The following is a 27,154-nucleotide window of genomic DNA, read 5'->3' as shown; positions in this document are numbered from 1 at the left end:
CACTACTTAGTCCCTGTTTCCTTTGTCCTCATCAAGGTCTCAGTTGATTAGTTCTTTACCCAGTGGAGTGACCCAAACTTTCTTTTTGGAAGAATCTGAATCCACAATGGTCCTGTGTTTTGGTGATTACAATTTTTCTTTAACTTTTATTATTGGGCATAAAAATATGAAGAGAGGTCCCAGAGAGCCCTGTGTTCTAAATATTGTCCTTTCTGCTCCCATGATGTTGTAGCAATCCAGTTTCCTCTTGGTAATAAAGAGCAATTATCCTGGCCAGGAAAGTAACCCCTTCTTTGCTTGCTGGTTAAGGGTCATGAGAAGCTCAGAATGGCCAAGTGGCAGTGTCACTTTTCTATTGTTGTGTCCCTTGGTACACAATAGTAAGACTAAGACCTCCCAGGTCAAAGTTGAAAGACAGTCAGAAAAAATAATGTGAGTAGATTAACAGGTGTGATAGTGAGAGGAGTCACTCCTACTTTTTCTCTTTAATTTCTAGACCCGTTTATTCTGACAATGAGAGAAACAATGCTGTATATTGCTTGCTGATTTAAAGCATGTACTGCATCCCAAAGATGAAATGACATCTCTGGCAGATGCTGTGGAACACTGCTTAGATCCACCTTAGGACTGTGGCATTTATTCCCCTAGCTACCAGAAGTGTTGCCTGCTGACAGTTCATACTACACTCCTCTCTGGGCATTTTCCTCAGCAGGAAAGGAGGCCAAGATTATGTCCCCCTCTTGGTGGCAACCTGCATTCAGTGACTGGTTGATACGGGAATACAAAGGCCTGGCACCTTAACCTCAATTTGGAACAATTCTGAAGCAGCATCCAAGCTCCAGGAAGACCTAAGCATTCAGCTGAAGCCTATGTTGCAACTGCATCATAGTTCAACTTTTCCCTTGTGCAGTTCTACTACCCTCTCTCCCATTAGGCATTGTTTCCTAGAGCATTCTCCAACAAACCTGTGGCATTCAAGTGACCCCCTCGGCATCTATTTCTAGGGAACCTACCTAAGATGCTATCTAATCAGGGTGATATCTCTGTACTGGTGCCATAACTGTATCTTCAGTAAGCCATGCCACCATTCTATTGGGCTAGCTGCTTCTGGATGGTAACGGATGTAGTTATAGCAGTGAATTTTATGAGCATAGGATCATTGCTGTACTTCTTTTGCTGTAAACTAAGTTCTCTGATCAGGAGCAACGTTTTGCAGAATACCATCATGGTGAATAAGGCATTCTGTACATCACATACGATGATGCTGGTAAAAGTATTAAAGTCAGAGAGGACAAATCCATAACCCAGAATATGTGTTTAGTTGAGTAAGGACAAATTGCTGCCCCTCTTGGAAGGAGTCCACCATGATCCAGCTGCCATCAGATATTTGGCTGTGATCTTCAGGGAATAGTGCCACATTGGGGGCTCAGCAGTGGTCTCTGCTTTTGGTAGGTTAGGTACTCAACAGTGATGGTAGCCAGATTAGCTACCAGTTTTAAGCTCGTGCATAGCCTTCATCCCTTTCATCATGGTGGCCTGCATCCTGTGTACATGGGTTCATCAAGGAAACACTCTGAAGTCTGGGGGAAAAGACTGACTGATATCCACAGAAAACACCAGCTTGTTCACCTGACTGGTAGAGCCTCGTTTGCAGTGGATGCCCTTGGGTGAGTGTTCACGGGGAACACAACTATCTTTTACACTCTGTGCCCACTTTGAGATATCCTTATAACTTGTTCACCATACTTCCTGTTACTCACATTCCAATCTCATTCTTTCTGAGTCCTTGAAACCTAGGACACCATTCACCTCTGCCTATGAACCAACATAGATTGTTGGCCATCTCTCAGCTCAGACAACATGGACAACCAAATGTCCTGCTTGAAGTTCTGCTGGCTAGGATTTCTATTCTACCCTATTTCTAGCATCTTTCAGGAACATTCCTCATGGGTGTCATAATGCTTCAGCCATCCACTGTTGTCCAGAATAACCTATACACAAGACCTGAGAATTTTTCTCCTTGGTCATCTAGCTGTGAAGAGCTCCCCAGTAGGCCATAGGTTTGGATTGTAGGAGAAGACGCCACTCAGTAAGAGTAAGTGTAAGGCTCTGAACCACCTGTTTATGTAGTTACTTGTAATTCTAGACCTGCTCATGTCCAAGTTCTTAAATACCATTTTTAGTTGATAATGAATCACTGCTGTGCATGCACAAACTTACAGTTGTGTGGGCCAGATATGCTCAGATCATGATTGGCAGCTCAGGGGTCATTCAGTGTCCCAGGGTGATGCAGGGCCCAGTAGCCAGGGCCCAGTAAAGAATCATGAGCTGTGTCTCAAAAGGAGAATAGCTGCCGGCAGAAGCAACACAGATTTTCTCTAAAACCCTGGAGGCCTGTGCTGTGGTTTTATATATGATTACTCTGTACAGAATCACTACTTACCATGGACACTTTAAGTATCATTGTCTATTAGGGTTCTCCAGAGAAAATGAACCAATCGTATGTAGATATAGATACTGTTCCATAGTAAGCAGATCTATGCAAACCTATCCTCAAAGGTCAAGGAAACTGAGAGATTGAGGAAAGAGGCTGACGAGTCCAGTTTCTCAGAAAGGAACATTTAATAGGGACTTAAGAACATAGGCCATGTTCCTGGGAGCCATGAGACAAGATGGTGGATCCTGTACCCTTACTCACCAGACCCAGAGCTTACATACCTCAGGGAAGGGGTATGTGTGCTTCAGAAGGGACGTGTAGAACAATTACTTAAGGTCAGGATTTATGGTAAGTACTATAACATTAAAGTTCCTTTGATCTAAGGGCAGGGTTTACAGTAAGTACATGCTCTCAAGCAAGGAACAGCAGATAAAACAGACATTTTAAAGGCATTCCTGGAATGAGTTAGACAAAAGTCAACATGGCGGGTTAGCATCTAAGATGGAGTGGCTGTAGCCTCCACAGATGTATAGCTATATAGAAAGATATCTATTTAAATTTTGTTGACTTTTGGTGAGGTCAGCCCTGTAAATATAGGATACAAGATTCTTTTAAGACCACCACAGAAACTCTCTGGTTCTCTGACTGTGACTTGAGCTGAATTTAAAGACCTGAGCTTGTTACTTTCTTTTTATAAGTATTGCAGGGCGTTCTGAAGTGGCCATCTCCATCCCACAGAACTTGCAGCCCATCATTATTGTCATAGTGATTAAGTGTAGCAGCCAGTTGGTCCCCAAGGCATTTGCTCCAATAGGCAATTCATCACAGCCTACTACAGGTGCTATTTGTATTAGTTTTGATGACACTTCATGCCATGGTCTACAAATATCCCATGTTTCATTGATGAAGACTCAGCATTGTATTTGAGGCCAAGAATATGACCAAATCAATTCCAGAATCCCATCTTCACAGGTATGTTTCCTAACTCCACTGTGAATACCACTTATCAGTCAGAATCACTTAGGGAAACAGAAACCATACCAGTTATTTTAATAGAGAGAATCTGATATAGGAAATTAGTTTAACAGATATTGGAGGGTTGAAAAGGCAAAAAATAAACACTAAGGCCACTTAGACTTAGTGAAAACAGGCTGCGGGAACAAAAGGAAGAGGTTGGGCTAACATTAGAAAGCAGAAGCTTGGAGAAGGGCCCTTGTGGAGCCAGGATCCAGCTCTTTGAGTAGAAAATGTCACTCGGCTAATTCTGGCATCTCAGGAGCTTGGACAAAGAACATGTCCAAGTGGCTGGTGTTGGTTTCCCTGAAGGGGCACAGCAAGGCTGATTGGAGGGCAGGAGGAGGTTTCTGGAAACTGGAACTGTTACTGCCAGGATGAAGAACTGTTGTTGGAATGACACTGACAGTAACAGCAAGCAAAATAGAAACTACTAAGTGCCTTCTCCTTCCTGCCACCTTGAAATCTCCCTGTAGCAACCCCTATTGGCAGAGCCTAACTGGAGCAGCCTGGAAAACGAAAAGTGTGCTTTGCAGAGTCTGAGACAAAGAGAAGTTTAAAAAGGTGGGTTTGGAGCTGAGTCACCATAGCTTAACAATCGGCGTAGTTTTCTTGACTGTTACCTGGTTGTTAAAAGAATGAAATTATGTCACTTATATTAAATGTATAGAATTACGCCTGGTACATAGTAAGTATTCAGTAAATGTTTCCCCTTCACTCATCAATTGAGATGATCATGTGTGGTTTTTCCCCCTTCGTTCTGTGAATATACTGCATTACATAGATTGATTTTTGTATGTTGAACCAGCCTTGCCTTCCACTTGGTCATGGCATTTAGTCCTTTTAATATGCTGTTGAATTCAGTTGGTTAGCTTTAAAAAAAAAAATTGCTATTTACCCATCTAGACAGAGGTGGGGCTTTTGGAAGAAGCAGCTGAGTCAAAGTGACCTTGAAAATGTAATTGGAGAACTTTCTGATCTTTCTGCTTTGAAAGCAGTTCCAGTTTGCATTCATGAGCTGTCTAAAAGAGGGTGATCTGTTTCCTCTACTCTCTCAGGCTTCCCAGTTATTCTCGGTGGATATAGCTAAAGGCAAATGGGAAACATAAATTGAGTGATTTAGAAGACATTTTTGAGATCCTAGTTTTTTTCTAAATGTCAGGGATTGTTTTGACTGTTAACTTAGGACTTAAGAACCTGAAAATAATGTCAGGCTAACTTACCAGAAATTTATAGTTAAAGAGAAAATCTGGCTTTCCTGGATCTCTGATCTAGCTCAGTGGGAAAAGGCAGCCTGTTCGTATAGCAACCCCACTCCAGCCTTGCTGCTCTAAGGCACATCCAGTAAGATACCTCAGGGGTCACCTGCTTGCTTTCCCATCTGTTTGGCAGTGAAGTAGGAGATTACAAGCCTTGTCCTGTAGCAGGGAGAGGGATTTTCATGGGGAGAAAGTCCTCTGGTCTCCTAGAAGCATTTAGGGTTAACCTGAGGTAGGGTTTCCTAAGATTTCTTAATGATGAATCACCTGAGGTCCTTCCCTTGGATATTTGATTCTGTTGATCTGAATTGGGAGCTCACATTTTGTCCTTTAAAAAAGTGGCCCACATGATTTCTTTGTCAAGGGAAGTTTAGGGAGCTCTGCCTTGGGGCAAGACGGCAGCTCTCTCAATTCTGCAAAAGGGAACTAATATAATATTTAACTACTGCAGAGAGCATCTGCTTGGATAAAATCTGTCTAGGAAGGAAAGAAGGCTACAGTTATTATTCGGTGGAGGAGGAAACTCATGGGGCTGTTTGGAAGTTTTGCAGTCATGAATGAGATAATGTTATTGAAAATTAAACTGTCTTCTCTACATCAACTTGTGTTTGGTTGGAAAACAGCAGGCTCCAAAACACAGCTGGTTGTTTCACCTTGGAGACCAGGAACTGTGTGGCCACCATGGAGGGAGGGTCCGAAGCATGTGTCCCAGTGAGCCAGGTCATACCTGATGCTTATTCAACCCCTGGCAGTGATGCAGTGCATAGAAAGGTTTCCTACGATGTTGTTCCTCTCCCAAGGCTAGAATTACTCCCCAAATGCAGAAAGCAAAAGGCGTATGGGGTTGGCCAGAAAAGAACAGGATCTTAGGGCTTTGTGAGAACTATTATTGAAGTTTAAGTATCATCACAGCTAGGGGTTCGTGAAGTAGATAGGAATACACATGCGGTCAAGAAATAGGTGTCTGTCTATTCCTAATGAGCTGAACCACTGGGAAAATCAGGTTAGACTCCTGTGCATGTGTGGATATATCAAGGGCCCTGTTCACTGCTGGAGACCCTTGAGGGAGCTCTGCCATTTCTACAAACCTGTGTTGGGGAGGACAAAAACAGGGTCTTATGGCAGCATCTTAAATTGCTATAGAAGAGTACCTCCTGGGGCCAAGGCAGGAAGATCACTTGAGTCCAAGAGTTTGAGACCAGCCTGGTCAACGTAATGAGACCCTATCTCTACAAAAAATTTTAAAAATTAGCTGAGCATTGTGATGTGTGCCTGTAGTCCTGGCTACTGGAGAGGATGAAGTGGGAGGATCGCTTGACCCAGGAGGTTGAGGCTGCAGTGAGCTATGATTGTGCCACTACATTCCAGCTGGGTGACAGAGTGAGACCCACGCTCTAAGAAAAAAAAAAAAGAAAAGAAAAGAAAAGAAAAAGAAAGATGGACTCAATAAGTTAATTTTTGAATGTGTGAATGAATGAATGTGAATTAGAGAGACAGCTTGTCATTGACTTGCAAAACAGAGACCTCCACTTGTTGACAATACATGAGAAAACTTCAGGCTTCATTTCTCAGACCTTTATTCTTCTAAACAAGGTCCAGCCCTCTGTGTGTTACACCCTGTTAAGCACAAGCCCTGAGTTCTTCTATAACTAATTTGGACCTGTGATTCCTTGGCTCTCACAATCCTCTCCACTCTAAGAAGCAGGGTGAGGCCACAAGGAGCAATGGAGCAGGGCAGCGGCCGCTTGGAGGACTTCCCTGTCAATGTGTTTTCCGTCACTCCTTACACACCCAGCACCGCTGACATCCAGGTGTCCGATGACGACAAGGCTGGGGCCACCTTGCTCTTCTCAGGCATCTTTCTGGGGCTGGTGGGGATCACATTCACTGTCATGGGCTGGATCAAATACCAAGGTGTCTCCCACTTTGAATGGACCCAGCTCCTTGGGCCTGTCCTACTGTCGGTTGGGGTGACATTCATCCTGATATCTGTGTGCAAGTTCAAAATGCTCTCCTGCCAGTTGTGCAAAGAAAGTGAGGAAAGGGTCCCGGACTTGGAACAGACACCAGGAGGACCATCATTTGTTTTCACTGGCATCAACCAACCCATCACCTTCCATGGGGCCACTGTGGTGCAGTACATCCCTCCTCCTTATGGTTCTCCAGAGCCTATGGGGATAAATACCAGCTACCTGCAGTCTGTGGTGAGCCCCTGTGGCCTCATAACCCCTGGAGGGGCAGCAACTGCCGTGCCGAGTCCTCCTCAATACTACACCATCTACCCTCAAGATAACTCTGCATTTGTGGTTGATGAAGGCTGCCCTTCTTTCGCGGATGGTGGAAACCACAGGTATGGCGTGTCTACTGGGGGAATGCACTCCTTCTAGCCATCTCCATCGTGATCTGTGGCTGTTTGGTCCATGAATAAGGTGTTGGGAGACTGCGAATCTCTGCTTAGCCTGTTGCCCACGATGGCAGCCTTGGTTCTGTGAATGGTGCTTTGGACCATAATGTACCTGTGTTTTCTGCTCACATTTCAGGCCCAGTCCTGATGCTGACCAGGTAGAAGAGACACAGCTGGAAGAGGAGGCCTGTGCCTGCTTCTCTCCTCCACCTTACGAAGAAATATACTCTCTCCCTCGCTAGAGACTATTCTGATATAATAATACAATGCTCAGCTCAGGGAGCAAGCGTTTCCGTCATTGTTACCTGACAACCGTGGTGTTCTATGTTGCGACCTTCAGAAGCAACAGCAGTGCCCAGGCAGCCTGACAGAGATCATTCAAAGGGGGAAAGGGGAAGTGGGAGCAATGTCTCAGACTGGTAAAAATTAGACTGGCCCGAGGCAATTTTCCTCTGGAACAGTTTCAGATTCCCTTGGGTAAGAAATCTCCTGTGTAAGGCTCAGGAGCAGGAATTTCACTTTTTCATCCCCCACCTTCCCCCTTCCCTGTAGGAAGGCATTGGTGGCTCAATTTTAACCCCAGCAGCCAATGAAAAAATCATGACTTCTGAGACTTTGGGAGTTTCCACAGAGGTGAGAGTTGGTGGGAAGGAAGCAGGGAAGAGAAAGCAGGCCCAGCTGGAGACTTCCCGGTGGCTGTCCTTGGCCCCAAAGCAGACTCACTAATCCCAAACAACTCAGCTGCCATCTGGCCTCTCTGAGGACTCTGGGTACCTTAAAGGCTATAAAACAAAACAAAACAAAAACATCAAACCAATGAAATAACATAAAGCATGTCTCCTGCTAGAATAGTATTGGATACCTGGCTAAATTACACAAAATAGACCGTAATAGGATAACACTGTGTATAAATCCTTCCCTGATCACTGAGTCACAGTGACCCCTGGCTGCTGCTATTCTCTTCTGCAAGGTTGAAGCTTGACTTGTGATGTACCTGGGTGGGCTCTTGGTCCACCCCGGGCTGGGGCCCGCACCAGGCATGAACTAACTGGGCCCAGCGGCTGACAGAACACAGGACTTTCCTAAGTACCCGTAGGTCTGTGGAGCGAGACAGAGCAGAGTTGCCATGTCAACACATGGGGAATGATATGATAGAAACAATCTTTATGACTAAAAGAAACTCATCTTCTTCATTAAAATCTTTGGTGTCCTTAATCTCTCTGAATTTGGCTGTGTAATAAACAACTGGAACTGACTCACAGACTTCAGAAGAGACAGTTTAAAACCATTAGGTTTTAAAAGAAAATATTTGCTTTAGGCTTCAAAGGCAATGCCACTCAAGGTAAGGGTGGCACATCCCAAAGGATGTGCCACATGGAATGTAGCAATTCTTTAAAAAATGTTGATATCATGTTTGTATATGGAACGACTTTTACTAATTTTGATCAGAAGTGTCTAGCTTTCAAAGGACATGAGTGAAGTAAGCTTGGTACATTATTGTTGTTATTGATGTTATATCTTAGGGACAAAGTCTTTTCACATCCACTTTCATGTTTGATGATAGTTGATAGGTGGAAATGATTTCATTTACAGAAACTAGCTTTATGTTCAACAGATCCCTGAGACACTGGTCCCTAGCTGAGGGCCATTGGTTTTGGAGAAGAAGTTTGGTGACAAGGACCAGACTGAACATCACCAGTGGCATGCTGACCAACAGATGACACTTTGGGCCCCTCATGCCACCCTAACCTTGAGTGCTGCTTTCACTGTCTCCCCCCAACCCCTGCTATCCTCACCCACCCCATAATTTTATGTTCATAAATTTGGGCTACAATGAACATCAAAAGTAGCTCAAAAAAGAAAACCTTGTTAGGGAAGTACATCCCCATGTGCAGCTGGGGAGGGCAGGGCAGCCAGTTGGTCTTGGAGATACCTGGAGTCAGATATGCAGGGAGGTGGCCTGGAGAGTTGGGATGGTTAGTTTCAGGCACCAACAATTCCTGTTCCAAGACAGAGGGAAAAATGCTAACATAGAGGTCATTTATGCTTTCAAAGAGAGGGCTTCAGGGCTAATGACTTCAGGAGCTCGAGGTAGGAGTAGGGTCTGCAGCAGTCAGGGATCAGAAAACGGGAATTTGTTCATTAGTGCAACATTTATTTATTGAGCATCTACTCTGTGTCTGGTCCGGGTCCATCAAATGGAAACGTAACTGAAAAATTCCACCAACAAGAGAGCATACATGGTTCTGCTCTTGCAGAGCCTCTAGTCTAGTAGTCTAGTGGGGGAGAAAGATACGGATTCATTATCTGTATTAATCGTCTATTAATTGTTCTCTGACACCACTGAGAAGTCCTGTGGCCCTAAGAGGGATTTGAACTCATCAAAGGGTCATGAGGCTTGCTTGGGGAAGTGAAGTCAGGGTCATTGCCTTGTATAATCCCAGGGAGCACTGTTCACAGGGACATCTAAGTGACAGGTGTCTGTGGACCTGTGGAGACTGTGCTAGGAGCTAAAGGAACAGTGGCTGTCTACTAGACAAAGAGGAGAGGGCAGGAGGGAGAGGCCTGGCAGAGCCACATGTGGGAGGCAGTATTAGGAGGCATTTAGCAGGCTGTGTCAACCTTTTTATTTTTCTGCTGCCACAACCCTCAAACAGAGGTGCCTTCCAGTAACCAAGAAATTACACCCACCAATTTTCTTGCTTTGAGACAACCACTCATGCTATTTCTTTATTTGGGAATTTCAGGGGCCAACCTGATGGGAAGCCCACTGAGTGGCTCCTAAACTCTGACTTCCAACCAGGTCCTTGCTACGTCTCTGACCAGCAGGACACATTCCCGACAGAGTTTCTGGTTTGTTGTCCAGATATTTGCCTTTTATCATTCTTTCACTCAGTATCTCATCAGGGGTGAACCATGGGAAACTATGATCTGGGGACACTGATTGGAGTCCAGCTCCTGGCTATGCTCTTTTCCCTTAGATTATCAGTGGAGGAAGCAGCTCCGGCTTGGAGCGGGTGCCTGAAGGTTTGGTGTCCGAGCCAGAACCCACAGGGCCTGGTCAACCTTGTCAGTCTTGTCAAACATTTTAGGCTTTGTTTAAAGAGCAGTTGGGAAGCCATGGAAGTGTTTTTCTGAAGAGGGAGCTGTGATCAGATTTTGCACATTGACTGGTTAGGGCAAGACCCAGAGGGCATATGCAGGTATAACATTCACTTTGCTGGTGACATTCAGAGCTAAATGACCAGAATATTGGGAGCCATTCTTCCCCTCTCCTCCATCCTCAGCCTGCAGAGGGGCCATGTGGTGGGCATGCTCTGGGGATCTACACAGAATTAAAAATAAAGTTAAAAGCTCTTGTTGATTACAGGAAAAGAGTTTTTTCTTTTCTTTTCTTTTCCTTTTCTTTTCTTTCTTTTCTTTTTTTGAGATGCAGTTTCGCTCTTGTCCAGGCTGGAGTGCAATGATGCGGTATCAGCTCATTGCAACCTCCGCCGCCCGGGTTCAAATGATTCTCCTGCCTCAGCCTCCCGAGTAGCTGGGATTACAGACATGCACCACCACACCTGGCTAATTTTGTATTTTTAGTAGAGATGGGGCTTCTCCATGTTGGTCAGGCTGGTCTCGAACTCCCAACCTCAGGTGATCCACCTGCCTCAGCCTCCCAAAGTGCTAGGATTACAGGTGTGAGCCACTGCGCCCAGCCACGAGTTTCTTAAGAACTTGTTATCTCCTGGGAGCACTTTGGGCTGGGTCTTTTGGCTAGAGTGATTGATAACAGCTGATGGTTTTGATGGAACAGGAAAGGGATCATCCAGGTTTGAGAAACGAGGCTCAGATACCAAGGGGAAGAAGCTTTCACAAAGCTCTTAGGACTTTTCTTTCTCCCTTTGGGCCACAGGAGGGCCGATCTCTTGTGCAAGGAGACTATGTTTTCACCGCCCTCTGGGAAGTGCCTTCTAGAGGTGGAGGGCTTCCCAGATAGCCCAGTCACGTTCCCTTCTGCTCTGCAGGCCAGGCACCGGTGTAAGTTTCAAATTCACCACATGACTCTCTGCTGCAAAACCAGCCCTTCGACTGCTCTCCTTACTTTTTTTTTTCTTTTTTAGGTACAGCATAAAAATAAAGCCTCCTTTATTTCTGGAGAGCTGGCCTGGAGTCTCTGTTTTCAGCTTCAGACCTCTGGGGCTCCTCTGGGCCTTGATGACTGTTAGATCAGTGGAGTAGATTGCACTGAAGCTGAATACTGCTGGGTGGCCGGTCCCCCATACAGAAGCTCTTCACAATAACCAATGGGTAGACACCTTCTTACTTACCAAGAGGAGAGAGGCTCCAGCACACACCATAGAGGCTGATGTGGTCTAGATATCAGCAGTGTCGCTACCCGTCACAACCCGCACTGGCTGGAGTGACTGTAGCTCACACCGCTCAGCATTCACTAAAGTGTCTCACTCAGAGCCCTTTATACAACTAATGCTTGGTTTCTGTTGAACAATAAATGTGATATGAATACGTGAAGAAATGTTCAAATACATAATGAATAACCATTCTAGCTTGTTAGCTGTTTTTTGTTTTTCACCTCATAAAAAATTTCAAACAAATACAAGAGTACATTAAAGAGTACAGGAAGATCTCATTTTATTGGACTTTGAAGACTTTTTTTTTTTTTTTTTTTTTTTTTTTTTACAAATGGAAGGTTTGTGGCAATCCCATGTGGAACCAGTCTCTTAGGGCCATCTTTCCAACAGCATGTGCTCACGTTGTGTGTCTACATCACATTTTAGTAATTCTTGCAATATTTCAGACTTTTTCATTGTTATCATATCAGTTATGGTGATCTGCAATCAGTGATCTTTAATGTTACTGTTGAAAATGTTTTGGGGCACCATGAACCTTGCTCATATAAGATGGTGAACTTACTTGATAAATGTTGTGTGCACTCTGACTGCTCCACCCACTGGCCATTCTCCCGACTCTCTCCCTCTCCTTGGGCTTTCCTATTCCTTGAGACACAACGATACTGAAATTAGGCCAACTAATAACCCTAAAATGGCCTCTAAGTGTTCAAGTATAAGGAAGAGTCACATGTCTCTCACTCAAAATCAAAAGCTCACTTGAAATTAAGCTTAGTGAGGAAGGTGTGTTGAAAGCCCAGACAGGCTGAAAGCTAGGTTTCTTGTACCAAATAATTAGCCAAGTTGTGAATGCAAAAGAAATGTTCATGAAGGAAATTAAAAGTGCCACTTCAGTGGATACACAAATAACAAGAAATTGAAACAGCCTTATTACTGATGTGGAGAAAGTTTGACTGGTCTGGATAGAAACCAGCTACAACATTCTCTTAAGCCAAAGCCTAATCCAGAGCAAGGCCCTACCTCTCTTCAATTCTATGAAGGCTGAGAGAAGTGAGGAAGCTGCAGAAGAAAAATTGGATGCTAGCAGAGGTTGCTTCATGAGATTTAAGGAAAGAAGCCATCTCCATAACATAAAAGTGCAAGGTGAAGCAGCAAGTGCTGATTTAGAAGCTGCAGCAAGTTAGTCAGAAGATCTGGCTAAGATCATTGACGAAGGTGGCTATGCTAAACAACAGATTTTCAGTGTAGATAAAACAGTCTTCTAGATGGAAGACCATCTAGTTCTTTCACAGCTAGAGAGGAGAAGTCAGTGCCTGGCTTCAAAGCTTCAAAGGACGGGCTGACTTTCTTGTTAGGGGTCAAAGCAGTTGGTGACTTGAAGCTGAAGCCAATGCTCATTGACCATTCCAAAAATCCCAAGGCCCTTAAGAATAATGCTGAATCTATTCTGCCTGTGCTCTAAAAATGGAACAACAAAGCCTGCGTGAGAGCACATCTGTTTTAGCATGATTTCCTGAATATTCTAAGTTCACTGTTGACACCTGATGCTCAGAAGGATCCCATTAAAAATATTACTGCTCATTGACCCAAGATTTCTGATGGAGATGTATAAGCAGATTAATGTTGTTTTCATGCTCACTAAGATAACATTCACTCTGCAGCCCATGGATCCAGGAATGATTTATATTTTTAAGTCTGATTACTTAGGAAAAGGATTTTGTAAGACTATAGCTGCCATAGATAGTGATTGCTCTGATGGATCTGGGAAAAGTAAATTGAAAACCTTCTGGAAAGGATTCATCATTCTAGATACCATTAAGAACATTTGTGATTCGTGGGAAGAAGTAAAAATGGCAGCGTTAACAGGTGTTTGGAAGAAGTTGATTCCAGTCCTCTTGGATGACTTTGAGAGGCTCAAGACTTCAGTGGAGGAAGTAACCGCAGACATGAAGGAAAAAGCAAGAGAAGTAGATTTAGAAGTGGAGCCTGAAGATGTGATTGAATTGCTCCAATCTCATGATCAAACTGGAATGAATGAGAAGCTGCTTCTTATGAATGAGCAAAGAAAATGGTTCCATGAGATGGAAACTACTCCTGATTAAGATGCTGTGAACATCGTTGAGATAACAACAAAGAATTGAGAATATTTCATAAAGTTAGTTGATAAAGCAGCATCAGGTTTTAGAGGATTGACTCCAATTTTGAAAGCTGAGTTCTACTTTAGGTAAAATGCTATCAAACATCGTCTCATGCTACAGAGAAATCTTTTATGAAAGGAAGAGGTTAACAATGCAGCAAACGTCACTGTTGTCTTACATTAAGAAATGACTACAGCCACCTCAGCCTTCAGCAAACACCATACTGATTTGTCAGCAAGACCCTCCACCGGCAAAAAGATTATAACTTGCTGAAGGCTCAGATGATCACTAGCATTTTTAAGCAATAAAGTATTTTAAAATCAAGGTATGTACATTGTTTTTTAGACATAATACTACTGCACCCTTAACAGACAAGCGTAGTGTAAACGTACTTTTTTTTTTTTTTAGATGGAGTCTCGCTTTGTTGCCCAGGCTGAAGTGCAGCAGTACAATCTCGGCTCACTGCAACCTCTGCCTCCCGGGTTCAAATGATTCTCATGCCTCAGCCTCCCAAGTAGCTGGGATTACAAGCACCTGCTACCACGCCCAGCTAATTTTTGTATTTTTAGTAGAGATAGGGTTTCACCATGTTTGCCAGGCGTGTCTTGAACTCCTGACTTCAAGTGATCTACCCACCTCAGCCTCCCAAAGTGCTGGGATTACAGGTGTGAACCACCACGCCCAGACCATAAATATATTTTTATATGCATTGGGAAACAGAAAAAATTTGTGTGACTCACTTTATTGCATAATTTGCTTTCTTACAGTGGTCTAGAACTGAGCCCACAGTGTCTCTGAAGTATTCCTGTATATGAAACCCCATGTATCTTTCATCTAGCTTCAATTATTATCTACTCATGGCCAATCTTGTTTAATTTATACCCTCCACTCACAATTCCCCCAATTGCATTTTTAAAAAGCAAATTCAAGCCATAAAATAATTTCATCCTAAAATATTTTATTGTGTATCTTTAAAAGATAAAGACTTGAAAAAATAGAACACCATTATTATACCTTAAAAACTTACAATGATTTTTGAATGCTATCAAATACCTAATCAGTGTTCAAGTTTCCCCAATTTTCCCCCATCTCACTTTCTCTTATTTTTTCTTCTTTGTTTGGTTTGAATCAGAATCCAAATAAGAATTACATTTTGCCAATTGCATCTTAAATTTCTAGCTGTTTCATACTACATTTTGAGAGGCAGATGGTTGGCAAACTACTCATGGTAGCAGATTCATAATTATTAAATTTTACTTTCCAAACAAATATGTTTTATGAGATTTTTCTCCTTCTCTATTAGTTCCCTGAAGCCCTACTACTTCCCCGGAATTAAAAACTTTTATTTTTCCTACTTTTAGAATACTATTAGAGATTTTTCTAAAACCAGACTTAGAAAAAAAGAGAGAGATCTTTAAATGACTGTTTAGTTGAGGATTATTTGTTGCAGAATAATTTCAAGAGTATCAGGAAACCTTGGCAATCTTCAACATTTTTGGCCTGGTCAGTAAAGCTTTTTAGAAAAAAATTTGTTGTTTTCCTTCAGGGATCATAAAAACCCCTTTGAACATCTCAAAAGCACGAACCAGAGTCTCCTCTTTCAGAAATTCAAGAGCAAAGCCTTTTTCTTTACATTAAAATATTACCTGATATAATTTACCTCTCAGATGTTATTGACTGTGGGCCTCTTATCAATGAGCTCTCAATTTTTTTGAATTAAAGATGAGTGTATTTTCTGGACATACCTACAACTCTTCTTCTGAAGGTGGATATGAATAAGTGTATGTGTGTGTATTCACCTACATCCTTATTATATCATGTGATTTATGAATTTCTTGCCTACTTACTGCTTGTAAATCATCAAGAGTTTTATGTCCCAAGCAGTCAGCAGTGGTTATAAAATCAACAGAGGGATGTACTAAATAAACCTTTACCGGATTGCTCCTAAGGAATTGATGACAAATCAGAAAGTGCAGACAACTCCACCGGAATGATTCTCACCTGCCTCTGGGAAAGCACAAAGGTCTCAGATAGGGAATTTGTTTTTGTCTTGAGCTTTTAAGATTAATTACCAGATGATCTGGTAAGGAAATTAGTTTTCTAGGTTCCAGAAGTTTTCTATAACAAAAAAATTTGCCCTCTATCACAAAGCCTGCACACGTGTAAATCACAGACGCAAACAAATATGTGCTCTGGAGTCTGTGCTTATACACAAGGCATGAGAAGATAGAGATTTTTCTTTTCCAACCCTGCCATTCACTAGTTTAAAAGAACTAATTTATAAGGGATATAGATACATATACACACATATGTATACATAATATATATATACACATCTATGTGTGTGTGTGTATATACTCATTTTTTTCAAATATATGAAATATCTCTTGAAGAATACATAAGAACTGGTGATAATTATTTCTGTGGTGGAGGATGGGAGATTCATTTTTCACTTTACTTGATGGTGATTAATGATTTTTTTTAAACCATGTTCATATATTACCTGTTTATAAAATGATTTTTAGAACAAAAGAGGAAAAGAAGGAAATGATCCGTCTCTGTGTACTTCTGTTAATCTCATCTTCTTGAGTCCTGATGTTTTCATTGCATCATCATGCTGCCGCTTACATATGTCATAGGTAAACATGCAAGACACATAGATACAAATGTGACATGTATGCATACATCTATGTGGACGCAAATACATTGTAATATGAATAACACTTTTACATGGACACATAAATGCAAAGCCTCTTGGGAGGGAGCACAGGTTCATGTACATGAACGATATTTCACATATATATATATGTTGTTGCTAAAGTCCTCTGCTAGCTAATGACAGCGTCACAGCAGCACACACACAGAATGTCAGATCAGATTACCCCATGAGTCTCTCTTTGATAGATTTCTCAACCCAGCCCTCGCTACCACACCTAGAAAAACTGTTCACTCCCGGCAGATGGTAATTCATTTATGGGGAGCCGCCACCTTTGTACCCTGAGAGGTGAAGCTGAAAATAACCTAAGTAATCTGATTCCTCAGCAGAAGGTGGGGCGCAGGGAGGAACTCTGCACATCTCCCTCTCGGTGGTGGAATCAGTGGCCGCAGTAGCTGCACCTGCCCCCTGGCCCTCTGGTTGCTCTGGCTTGGACTCCTCCTCCTCTCTCTGGGGCTGGTTTGATCCCACCTCAGCCATGAGGGACACCCCTATCTCTCAACAGCCTGAACAGGACTCACAGAAACTTGCTGGACCTGTGGAACTGTGGTGAAGGCTCTTTGCAGGCCCAAGTTGCTCTCATGCTCCCTTGCAGGCTTCCCATCCCCGATTCTCTTGGGCTCTGTCGGGCCCTGGCTCTTGCTTTCCGTCTTCCGGGGAGGGTCAGAGCTCTTAAAGAACCCAAGGAGAGCCCTGGTTCCTCCCCAGCACTATGCAGATCCTCATCATTCAGGGAGCTCTGTGGATCCGAGGTGAAGAACTCTTGTGGAAACCTCTTTTCCAAAGGGTGGTATAGTCCTGTGGCTTTATCCATCATTTGAGACTAGTGAGTCTTACATCTCCTTTTCTATTTCCCCCAAAGTGAACCCATAAAATAATGGGCTCACTTAGAAGGAATGGAAAAGACTAGCCTCCCTTCCAGGCTACTGGGGCAGAGAATTTTATTTGTATACCTAACATCTATTCCCTGACATCAGCAGTTACCAAAGTGTGGTCCATAAGTCCCTGGGGCTCCCTGAGACCTTTGTTTGTTTGGTTTTGGCAGAGGAGTTTGGGGTGCATATTATGCAAGGTTGAAACAATCAAATAATAATTCTAAAACATTATTTACCTTCTTGATTGCATGGACATCTGCAATGATGGTATAAAAGCAATAGTTGCTCAAACTGCTAGTGTCTTAGCACCAATCACAGCAATAGCGCTGTGGCAGATTGAAAAATGCACACCAACCACCCCCCCACCCCCACCACAAAGATATCAGGACCTAATCTCTGGAACCTGTAAATGTTGCTTTATTTGTAAAAAGGATCTTTGCAGATGTGATTAATTTAAGGAGATGGGGAGATGATCCTAGATCATCTGGAGGGGTCCCTAAATGCAACCACATGTATACCTTGAAGTGGCAGAAGGCGACTTTCAGACAGAAGAAGAGAAGGCCATATAAAAATAGAGGCAGAGATTGGAGTGATGCGGCCACAAGCCAAGGAATGCTGGCAGCCACCAGAGGCTGGGAGAGGCAAGAAACATATTCTCCCCAAGAGCCTCCAGATTAAGTGTGGCCTTGCTGACACCTTGAATTCCGACTTCTGACCTCCAGAACTGCAAGAGAATACATTTCTGTTGTTTTAAGCCACCTAGTTTGTAACAATTTGTTAGAGCAGCCACAGGAAACTAATACAAGCACCAAACTGTCCAGCAACAACTGTTCTTCACCAGCATGCACTCACAGTAAAAACAATGAGGTACAGTAAAAATGGCCAGTTTCACTTTTAAATACCCTTATTGAAGCAGTAAAAATTATTAATTTTGTTAAATCTCAACCCTTGAGTACATAGCTTTTTAAACAGTCTGTGTGGTGGAATGGGAGGTACACATAACATGCTTCTTCTGCCTACATGACTATGATGGTTACTTGGAGGGAAAGCAGCTCTGTGAGTTGCAAGCTGAACTAGCCACATTTCTCATGGACTGCCATTTTTACTTGGAAGAATGGCTGCCGGATACTGCATAATTATTCAGATGTGTATATTTGGTGGATATTTTTTCAAAACTGAACAAAGTGAGCCTGCCACTTCAGGAGAAATATCTGACAGTATTAATTGCCAATGATAACATTCAACCTTTCAAGTAAAAATTATAATTTTTGGAAACTTATGTTTGTCATCATGAACTTGACAAATTCTTGAAAGTGTTCTTTTCTTTTTAGATCAGTGGTGATATTTTAAAATGTGATTTTAAAATTATATAATGAAATGTGTCAGCATTTGAAAGGTCTGCATAATTCATTAAACAAACATTTTTCATATAACTATTATGTGATATTGCAATACCATGTGTGGCTAAAAATCCATTCACTGTGCAAGATATCCCAATGAATTTTAACAGAGTACAAAATATTCATTGATATGGTTTCAGATTCTACATTGCAACTAACCTTTAAATAACTACCACATGAATTATGGTGTAGTATCAGAGAAAAATATCCGCAATTACCTGAAAAAGTTTTAAAAACACTTATATTTTTCAGTTACATATTTGCATGAGGCCAGATTTTCTCCATATAATTGAAGCAAGATGTATTGCAACAGAATCAATGTAGAAGCAGATATAAAAGAGTCTGGCTGTCTTCTGTTAAACACTGAAGAAATTTTCAAAAACGTCAAATAATATCACTCTTTTCACTTTATTTTTTTGCTTTGGAAAGTATATGTTATTTAACATGTAAAGGGAGTATAAATATACTTTTTAAATGAATAAACAAATATTTTCAGATTTTTTGGCTTTAATTTCTAATATGGCAAATACTAATAGATATTACTCACATAAATAAAAGCTCTTTGGGGTCCTCAATAATTTTTTAGGGTATAAAAGGTATCAACCTTTTTCAAGACTGAAAAGGTTGAGAACTGCAGTTCTATGTTATTAAGAAGTGGAGCAATGTGCCCATTTAAAAGACTAAATTTTCCAGATGCCTTTGCAGCTAAATTTGGCCATGTGTTAAGCTCTGGGTAATCAGATATAAGCAGAAGTTTGTGAAAAGGACTTCCTGAATGCCTACATGGAGAACGAATGGCTGGGGAAATTCATTTTTTGACTTTCTGCTTTTTCTCATTCTCAGAGAATACATTTGTATATGATTGTGGAAGCCCTAGCAGCTACCTTGAACTATGAGGTGACCTTGAGGATAGAAGGTACTTGTAACCGAGATGAAGAAAAAGATTAAAAAAAAAAAAAAAAAGGCTGGATCCTCAATGACTATGATGTTGCCTGATTATCTACTCCAGGTTTCTTTTAAATGAGAGGCAAAAAACTTTTTACATCTTGTTTAAGTCTCTATTATTTTTATTTTTCTGTTACATGTAGCGGAACCTAATCCTACTCCTTCCTTTAAATGTGAGAATGCGCTAAAACCAACCACAGAGGACCTAGTTTTAGGATGTGTATTATATAATGATTTCTTTTTTATTTTTAAAATGGGGTTTTCTTTCCATGTCTTAATGTGTGATACTGAAAAAAAATTATTCTTCAGGATTAGTAATACAGGCACACAGACATTTGTTCAACTCTAAGCAACAAACATTTCGGGAGCTCATGCTATTGGCATGCAGTGAGCCAAGCTCTGAGCACATGTGTCCTCAGAGCCCTGTGGGTCATGGGGGGAATCACCTCCCTCCAGGGCCCAGCACTGTCTTCATAGCCCTGCTGCAGGCCCCACTATCCAGTAACACACTGTTGTCAGCATGGAGAGAGAAGCATACCTCTTTGTCACTTAACTGGTGTTTCTAGGGTAGGACTTAAAATTCTCTTGAGTAAATCTGTCATCCACGCTCCTTGAACGAGAATGGCCCAAATAAACAAAGAGGCTTCCCTCTCCTGAATTTTGATGGGCTGACATGTCTAATTTCCCTGATAAGCCATGTCATTTTGTTCAGTGTTCTCCCATGCTACCATTGTCAATAGTAACCAACTGAATTTGAAAGTACAGTTGCAGAAAGTCAACAGACCTTGTCCATGGACCCACCCTATAACTAAAATCTTCAAAGCAGAGATAACTTTCTATAGAACATAAGATGGTCTCTTTCCTTGTGTTACACAGAATCTATTGCCATTAACTGGGGGCATCATAGGTGACGGGTAGGTAAATGAGAGATACCCAAAAGCCTTACTCACAAAAACCAGGCAGATTCTGTAAGGGGCAACATGTTTAGAGTAAGCAAATCTCTACCACACTTCTTGGGTTCAGAATGGATTCAGGCTAGACCTAACCATTGCACAGCCTGGTGAGGCTAAAACATGATAATATATGATCAAAAACTACAAATTCTGCAGAGCTGTATGTCAGCTATAGCTATTAACTTGTGCTCTCTTGGTAGGGAAAGAAAATTCAATTAAAAGTATAGGCTGAATTAGAATATTGGCTTTGCCACTTTTTTGCTGGGTGACTTTAGGCAAGTTGCTTAACCTTGCTGAGCACAAGAAATAATTCAGTACAGTCCAGGGGTATCCAATCTTTTGGCTTCCCTGGGTCACATTGGAAAAAGAATTGCCTTGGGCCACACGTAAAACACACTAACATTATGATAGCTGATGAGCTAAAACACACACACACACAAAATCTCATAATGTTTTAAGAAAGTTCACAAATTTGTGTTGGGCCACATTCAAAGCCATCCTGGGCCACATGCAGCTTGTGGGCCACGGGTTGGACAAGCTTGACGTATGCCTTTTCAAATAATGACGTTCATTTTAGGAGATGGACTAACATGGGTAAAAAGTGCTAACATAGTATGAAAAATGACTTTTTAAAAAAATCAATTTTATCCTAATATATAACTTAGGGTTAGATTTGTTTTCTTTACTTTCTTTTTTTTTGAGATGGAGTCTTGCTCTGTTGCCCAGGCTGGAGTGCAATGGTGCAATCTCAGCTCACTGCAACCTCCACCTCCCAGGTTCGAGTGATTCTCCTGCCTCAGCCTACTGAGTAGTAGGATTACTGATGCGTGCCACCATGCCTGGCTAATTTTGCATTGAGACTGGGGTTTCACCGTGTTGGCCAGGCTGGTCTTGAACTCCTGACCTCAAGTGATCTGCCTGCCTCAACCTCCCAAAGTGCTGGAATTAGAGGCGTGAGCCACAGCACCTGACCTAGATTTGTTTTCATATAACTAAAAGCTCCACATAACTTTAACTTAAAGAAGATCAGTTTACTTCTCTGTCACATAAAGGAAGTCTAGAGGTAGGTATTAAAGCACTGCTCCCTCTGTCCTCAGTGGCCTAGGCTCCTATCTTCCTCCTGTGCCATCTTCCTTCAGCATGTGGCTTTCCTCTTGAAAGCCACCTCATGGTCTAAGATGGCTGCTGAAGCTCCAGCATTATGTCCATGCTCAAAGCAGAAGGGAAAAGAAACAGACAGGAAAAAAAGAGCATACCTCACACCTGATTCAATTCTCTTAAAGAAAGCCTTCCTGGAAGCTCCATGCTATACTTAACACTTCCACCCTCTGACCAGAATTTGGCCAGATGGCCACACTAAGCTACAAAGGAGTCTGGGAAATTTAGTCTTCTTGGTTGCTGTTCTGTTACAAAGGGAAAAGGGTAGAATAGCTATTAGGTAGGCAACTAACAGCCTCTTCCATGCTTGGTTCTCTCTCTCTCTCTCCCTTCTGTCTGGATTCAGAAACCTGCTCAAGAATTTGGAATTTAAGAAAAAATGTTTGTTTTGAATCCCTCTGCTGAACCAAAAATATTAACTTTGAAATGCCAAGTATAAATACACATGCCAGATGCAAGGTTTTGGCTAAAGAAGTTTGACTTGTAACTTTAGAATAACAGATGCACTTATCAGCAGGAGAGCTATCAATGAGTTATAGAGCATCTGAGCTGTAAAATAGGCAAGGCTTTAACTAAACCATGACACTAAGGACTTGTCTGTGTCACATATTTGTCTCATATGGCTGGATTTTTGTGGGATTTTTTTGGTCTCCCCCGTCTTCCCACTTGAAGGACATCAGTTGTTATGGACACAGTGACATTAAATTCATATGGCAAGATTTGACATAAACAAAATAAAGTAAGTTTATTCCAGAGACTGTGATTTCATAAGCTCGGATTTTCCAGAATTTAACCTGGTCCTTGAGGTTGGTGGGGACAGGATGGGAGGGAGGAAGAGCAGGAAGCCAGACACCTTTGGGAGCTGCCATGTCTTTGGGAGCTTTAGAGCTATATTTGGAGCAATTAAGTTGCTAATTCAGTAAAAACTACACAGCTCCCTTGTGGCCTGGGAAAGTAAAATGCAGCTGCTAAAGGTGGCTGATTTACAAGCAGGGAATGGCCGAGGTACCAGGGGAAATGAGCCAGATTCTTCCAAAAGCCTAAATCACTCTCTTAGTCAGGCGGTGAAAACAGCACGCTCACCCTGGGCAAAGCACCAGAGTTGGGCAGTCTCCAAAACTGGTTTTGAAAAAATTCCCAATTTTTCAGCAGGATTAGACCCTTACCTCTCCTTCATTCCTCAGAAGGATGCAGGAAGTGCAAGGGATTCCTTAAAGGATCAGAGTTCAGTCCCTACACTTTCCTCAACCCCGATCCCAACCCAGGGGAAAACAACATGAAAGGCAGAGAAGTATGTATTTAGTCTGTGATCTGTTCCACTAGCAAGTTCAGGTCATTGGGGATTGCATCAAGCCAAATGGAGTGGGCAGGGCTCATCTGAAGGGCTATGCAGGTTATCTACCACACATCCTCAGTGGGCACCATTCCCAGCATAGTCTAATTTACTGGTTCTCAAAGATGGTGGGTGCATATTAGAATCACCTGGGCATTGAAAAAAATCCCAAGCCAGGCTGCAACTCAGAACAATTAAATCAGACAACCTGGAGGAGGGACTAAGACATTAATAATGTTTAAAGTTCCTCCAAATGTTTCCGACACGCAGCTGAGTTTAAGGCCCAGTGGTCTCATTCATGTAGACTTTGATGTGAATGGTACTCCCTGTAGCTGTGCTGAGTATGACCTGCAAAGACATATTTCATAGTCCTGGGTGGAGGTGGAGATGCAAAGAGTTAGCAGAGGACGATAGGGAGATGGGGATGCCTCCTGGGGCGGGAAAAAAGACATGTCAAAAGGAAATCGAGAAAGTGGCCCTCACACCAACCTCCTGTGACTAGGGTTACCTGTAGACTGGGTAAAAAAAAATAAGGCATTCTATTATTTGGGGGCTCCTGACAGTTCACATGATCCCGGATTTCTCTCCTCTTAATCTGCTCTAGTTCCTAATCTTCATTTCTTGCATATTGTCTAAGATATGTATTTTACGTGATTAAAATAGCAACCAATGAACACTCATGCATCACTTCAGAGTTTGCAAAGCAGTGTTTCAATGCCCATTATCCTCACGGGGATAACTCATAAAATCTCTGCCCCCTGTCTGTGGAGTCCAAGTCCCTTTCCTTCTCAGATCCAGGTGCCATTAGAACCAGAGAACTGGTTTTTCACCAGCTTCTACACAGAGGTTTGCCACCTATGGTGTCTGCTGGGAATTGTTTTTTCTTTGCTGAATTTTTAATTACTATGGAACAACTTGGAGGATGAGTTTATTGGCAAAATCAGCATTTGCAATGTGGCCTCATCCTTGCTTAAGGTGGAGCCCCAGGTCAAATGGCCCTCTGATCTCCATCGAAGGCCCAGTGTTAGGCACAAAGGAGACACTCAGCAGCACTTTGTGGAACAAATGCAGAGTGGATGCTGCATTGGCAAACCATACAGGCAGCCACCAGTCAGGAGGAAGCCTCTGGGTGCGGAGAGGGAGACTTATGGCCACAGAAAAGAATGGAATATTCCAAGCTTAAGTAGTTTTAAATTTGGTTGAGGATTCTGTTCTTAGCCCATCTTCATCCTTGTCAAAGGCAATAGTCAAAGGGGGCTCCCGAAACTGTCCTGGTGAGCAGCATGCAGGCTGAGTTCACAGTCTGGGTCCTCGGGTGGCCTAACACTCATGTGCAGTCACCAGGTCTCTGGCCCACAGGCAGTAGGAGCAGAGCAGCCAACTTCCTGTAGCCAAAAGACTTGGCCCCTGACTGGCTGAGGGACTGTGAACACGTCCCTGGAAATTGTCGCGCCTCTGTCTCTTTGATCTGTCAAGTGGGGTTAATAGTCCCAGCCTCTTAATGTTGCTGTGAGGCTCAGCTGCTGTTTAGCACAGGCCTGGAGCCCTGGTAGGCGCTCCATAAATGGTGGCAGTGATATTATTGCAGGCTCCGGTCTATCTCCGATTTTACTGCCTTCACCAGTGAACACCAGCAGGGGGAGCCTGGTCTCCTTCCTGTTCCCCACGGCCTGATCTGAGGGGCCCTCTATCACCGGGCCATGATGTGTGTTTGTTTCATGGATCAAGAGATAACTAACACTTTTAGCAGAATACATTTGAACTGTAAGGTTCCCGTTCAGTTCTTTCTTTAAGGACCTAGAATAGTGATTAAGAAAATAGGTTCTGGAGTCAAAATGGGCTCAAAGTTTTGTTCTACCACTGTGCTATATATAGCCTTGATGATATGGTTTGGCTGCTTCCCCACCCAAATCTTACCTTGAATTATAATCCCCGTAATCCCCACATGTTATGGGAGAAACCTGGTGGGAGGTAATTGAATCATGGAGGCAGTTTCTCCTATGCTGTTCTGGTGCTAATGAGTGAGTTCTTATGAGATCTGTTGGTTTTATAAGCACCTGGCATTTCCCCTGCTGGCACTCATTCTCTCTCCTACTGCACTGTGGAAAGGCACCTTCTGCCATGATTGTAAGTTTCCTGAGGCCTCCCCAGTCATGTGGAACTGTGAGTCAATTAAACATCTTTTCTTTATAAATTACCCAGTCTCAGGTATTTCTTCATAGCAGTAGGAGAATGGACTAATAGACTTGGGCAAGGTTCTTGCCCTCTATAAAGTCTCAATGTCCACAACTGTGAGATGAAATTGATGCTACTGTTTATGGCATAGGTTTATTGGGAGAATCAAAGGATATAATGCCTGGAACATAATTAGCATGTGATATGGGCAGTCCTGTTTATGTCTCCCCTCCCTGTGATCTAGGACTAAAGGCTGTCTTAGTGAATTATCCCATGGTTTCCCATGGCAGTTCTGGCCAAATTCAGCTCTGTTCAACTCCAAGGATCCCAGGAAAGACCTATTTTCCAGGCGTTTCCATTCCAAAGCATCCTCACTTGATGGAAATTTCTTGCCTCCAAAAAGAGCTCTTGGGGCCAGGCACAGTAGCTCACACCTATAATCTCAGCACTTTGGGAGGTTGAGGCAGGTGGATCACTTGAGGCCAGGAGTTTGAGACCAGCCTGGCCAACATGGCGAAACCCCGTCTCTACTAAAAATACAAAAATTAGCTGGGCGTGGTGGTGAGCGCCTATAATCCCAGCTACTCAGGAGGCTGAGGCTGAGGCTGAGAATTGCTTGAACCCGGGAGGTAGAGGTTGCAGAGAGCCAAGATCACACCACTGTACTCTAGCCTGAGCATCTGTCTCAAAAACCAAAAACTAACCGAACCAAAAAACCTTACCAGTTTTCACACAGGTGCACGCAGGTAGTAAGTAATAGAACTGGATTTAAATCCAGGCAATCTCCTTATATAATCAGCATGATGTGGGGGTGGACAGAGGGAGGTGACATTAAGCAGTTTAAAATTTGACTTGATAAGGCTGGGGATACCATGCTTAGCCTGTGGTAAAAGTATAGCAAGGATAAAACTAGTTCTGGAGGGTTCTTGCTTTCTAGGGCAATAGCCATCCTTGAAATTATTCTAACATTTGATCACTTGTCTTAGTGTGCTACTTCAAGTCACCTCTCTCTTCTTCTCCCATTGTTCCTGCACGTAGATCATGCCCTGTTTCAGTAGAGATGATACACCTGTCCCAATTCTCCTGTGCTATTTAGAACAGACACTTTTTGCCAAGAGTACCACCCCACACCTTGCCAGACTGCTCCACCCAAAAAGCAGGGCCTGGGGTGGGTGACCCGCATAAGCGGGCAGCTCCTAAACCTAATAATAACTCCCACCCTGTGGGGTGAACTATTTTGCATTTATTCATGGCCCCAAGCCCCACCCCATCAATTTGACATCACCGTTTGCACAGCAAATAGTAACCTTCAAATGGAATAAGGCAGGAGTTGCGAGTCCCACAAGAGGCAGCCAGATGAGACCAACACGTTCCTTAAAAAATGGACACAGTGGTGTGGTGCACTGCAAGCCTGTGTCTTAAGTTCCAGATGACTTCCATGTCTCAACCCATGGTTCCTCCACTAACGAGGAATGAGAAAAACATGACACTATGAAAAAGTGACAATATACCACAGCATCACATGTCCTAAGACAGTAGGTATTTATATAGGTAGACATAACTCTCATTGTAAAGTTAAGATGTATTAATGCAACCATGCATCTAGAGCATGTGCTCATCCTCAACGTTTCAAAGTAAGTATTTGGACTTTAGTTCTCTTTGGAATTTACAATAGACTCTAGAGTGTTGCTGTCATTTGTTGTAGGCAGCTCTCACTGAGCACCCGGGGTGAGTTTCCTGGGCCACCTACATGTGCATTGAGATGCTGAATACAAGCTCCTTAAGGTCAGGGGCCCTGTATTGTAACAAGTGCATAGGGTCTTACACATAGTAGGTGGCTATGAGTATAGATGAACAGGATGACATAGTGCTACTTAACAGAGAACGGAATCCACAGGATAGGTTCTATCTGAATACATTTAAGGGCATTCTGCTCCTGGAAGTCCTTAAAGGATATTAACACATCCTTGACTTCACATCTCAAAGTGTGAT

The 27,154-nt window shown here is 42.7% G+C and overlaps 2 protein-coding genes across 2 annotated transcripts in view; one reads left to right on the top strand and one right to left on the bottom strand.

The window, feature by feature from the left end:
* The window catches only part of MRPS27 (mitochondrial ribosomal protein S27), a 1,100,726-nt gene that overhangs the window by 949,958 nt on the left and 123,614 nt on the right, over nucleotides 1-27,154 (bottom strand). The window lies entirely within an intron of this gene.
* TMEM174 (transmembrane protein 174) lies at nucleotides 6,306-10,489 on the top strand. The gene is made up of 2 exons (XM_050793593.1): nucleotides 6,306-7,060; nucleotides 7,251-10,489. Exons 1-2 carry the CDS (start codon nucleotides 6,435-6,437, stop codon nucleotides 7,354-7,356), a joined length of 732 nt encoding a protein of 243 aa, XP_050649550.1. The 5' UTR covers nucleotides 6,306-6,434; the 3' UTR covers nucleotides 7,357-10,489.

This window comes from Macaca thibetana, chromosome 6 (genome assembly GCF_024542745.1).
Source record: "Macaca thibetana thibetana isolate TM-01 chromosome 6, ASM2454274v1, whole genome shotgun sequence".
NCBI lineage: Eukaryota > Metazoa > Chordata > Mammalia > Primates > Cercopithecidae > Macaca > Macaca thibetana.
This window is presented reverse-complemented; position numbering and strand designations above follow the sequence as displayed.

Coding starts and splice junctions, on each gene's coding strand:
- TMEM174 (XM_050793593.1), top strand. CDS start 6,435: ATGGAGCAGGGCAGCGGCCGCTTGGAGGACTTCCCTGTCAATGTGTTT. Junction 7,061..7,250: donor GCGGATGGTGGAAACCACAG/GTATGGCGTGTC, acceptor CTCACATTTCAG/GCCCAGTCCTGATGCTGACC.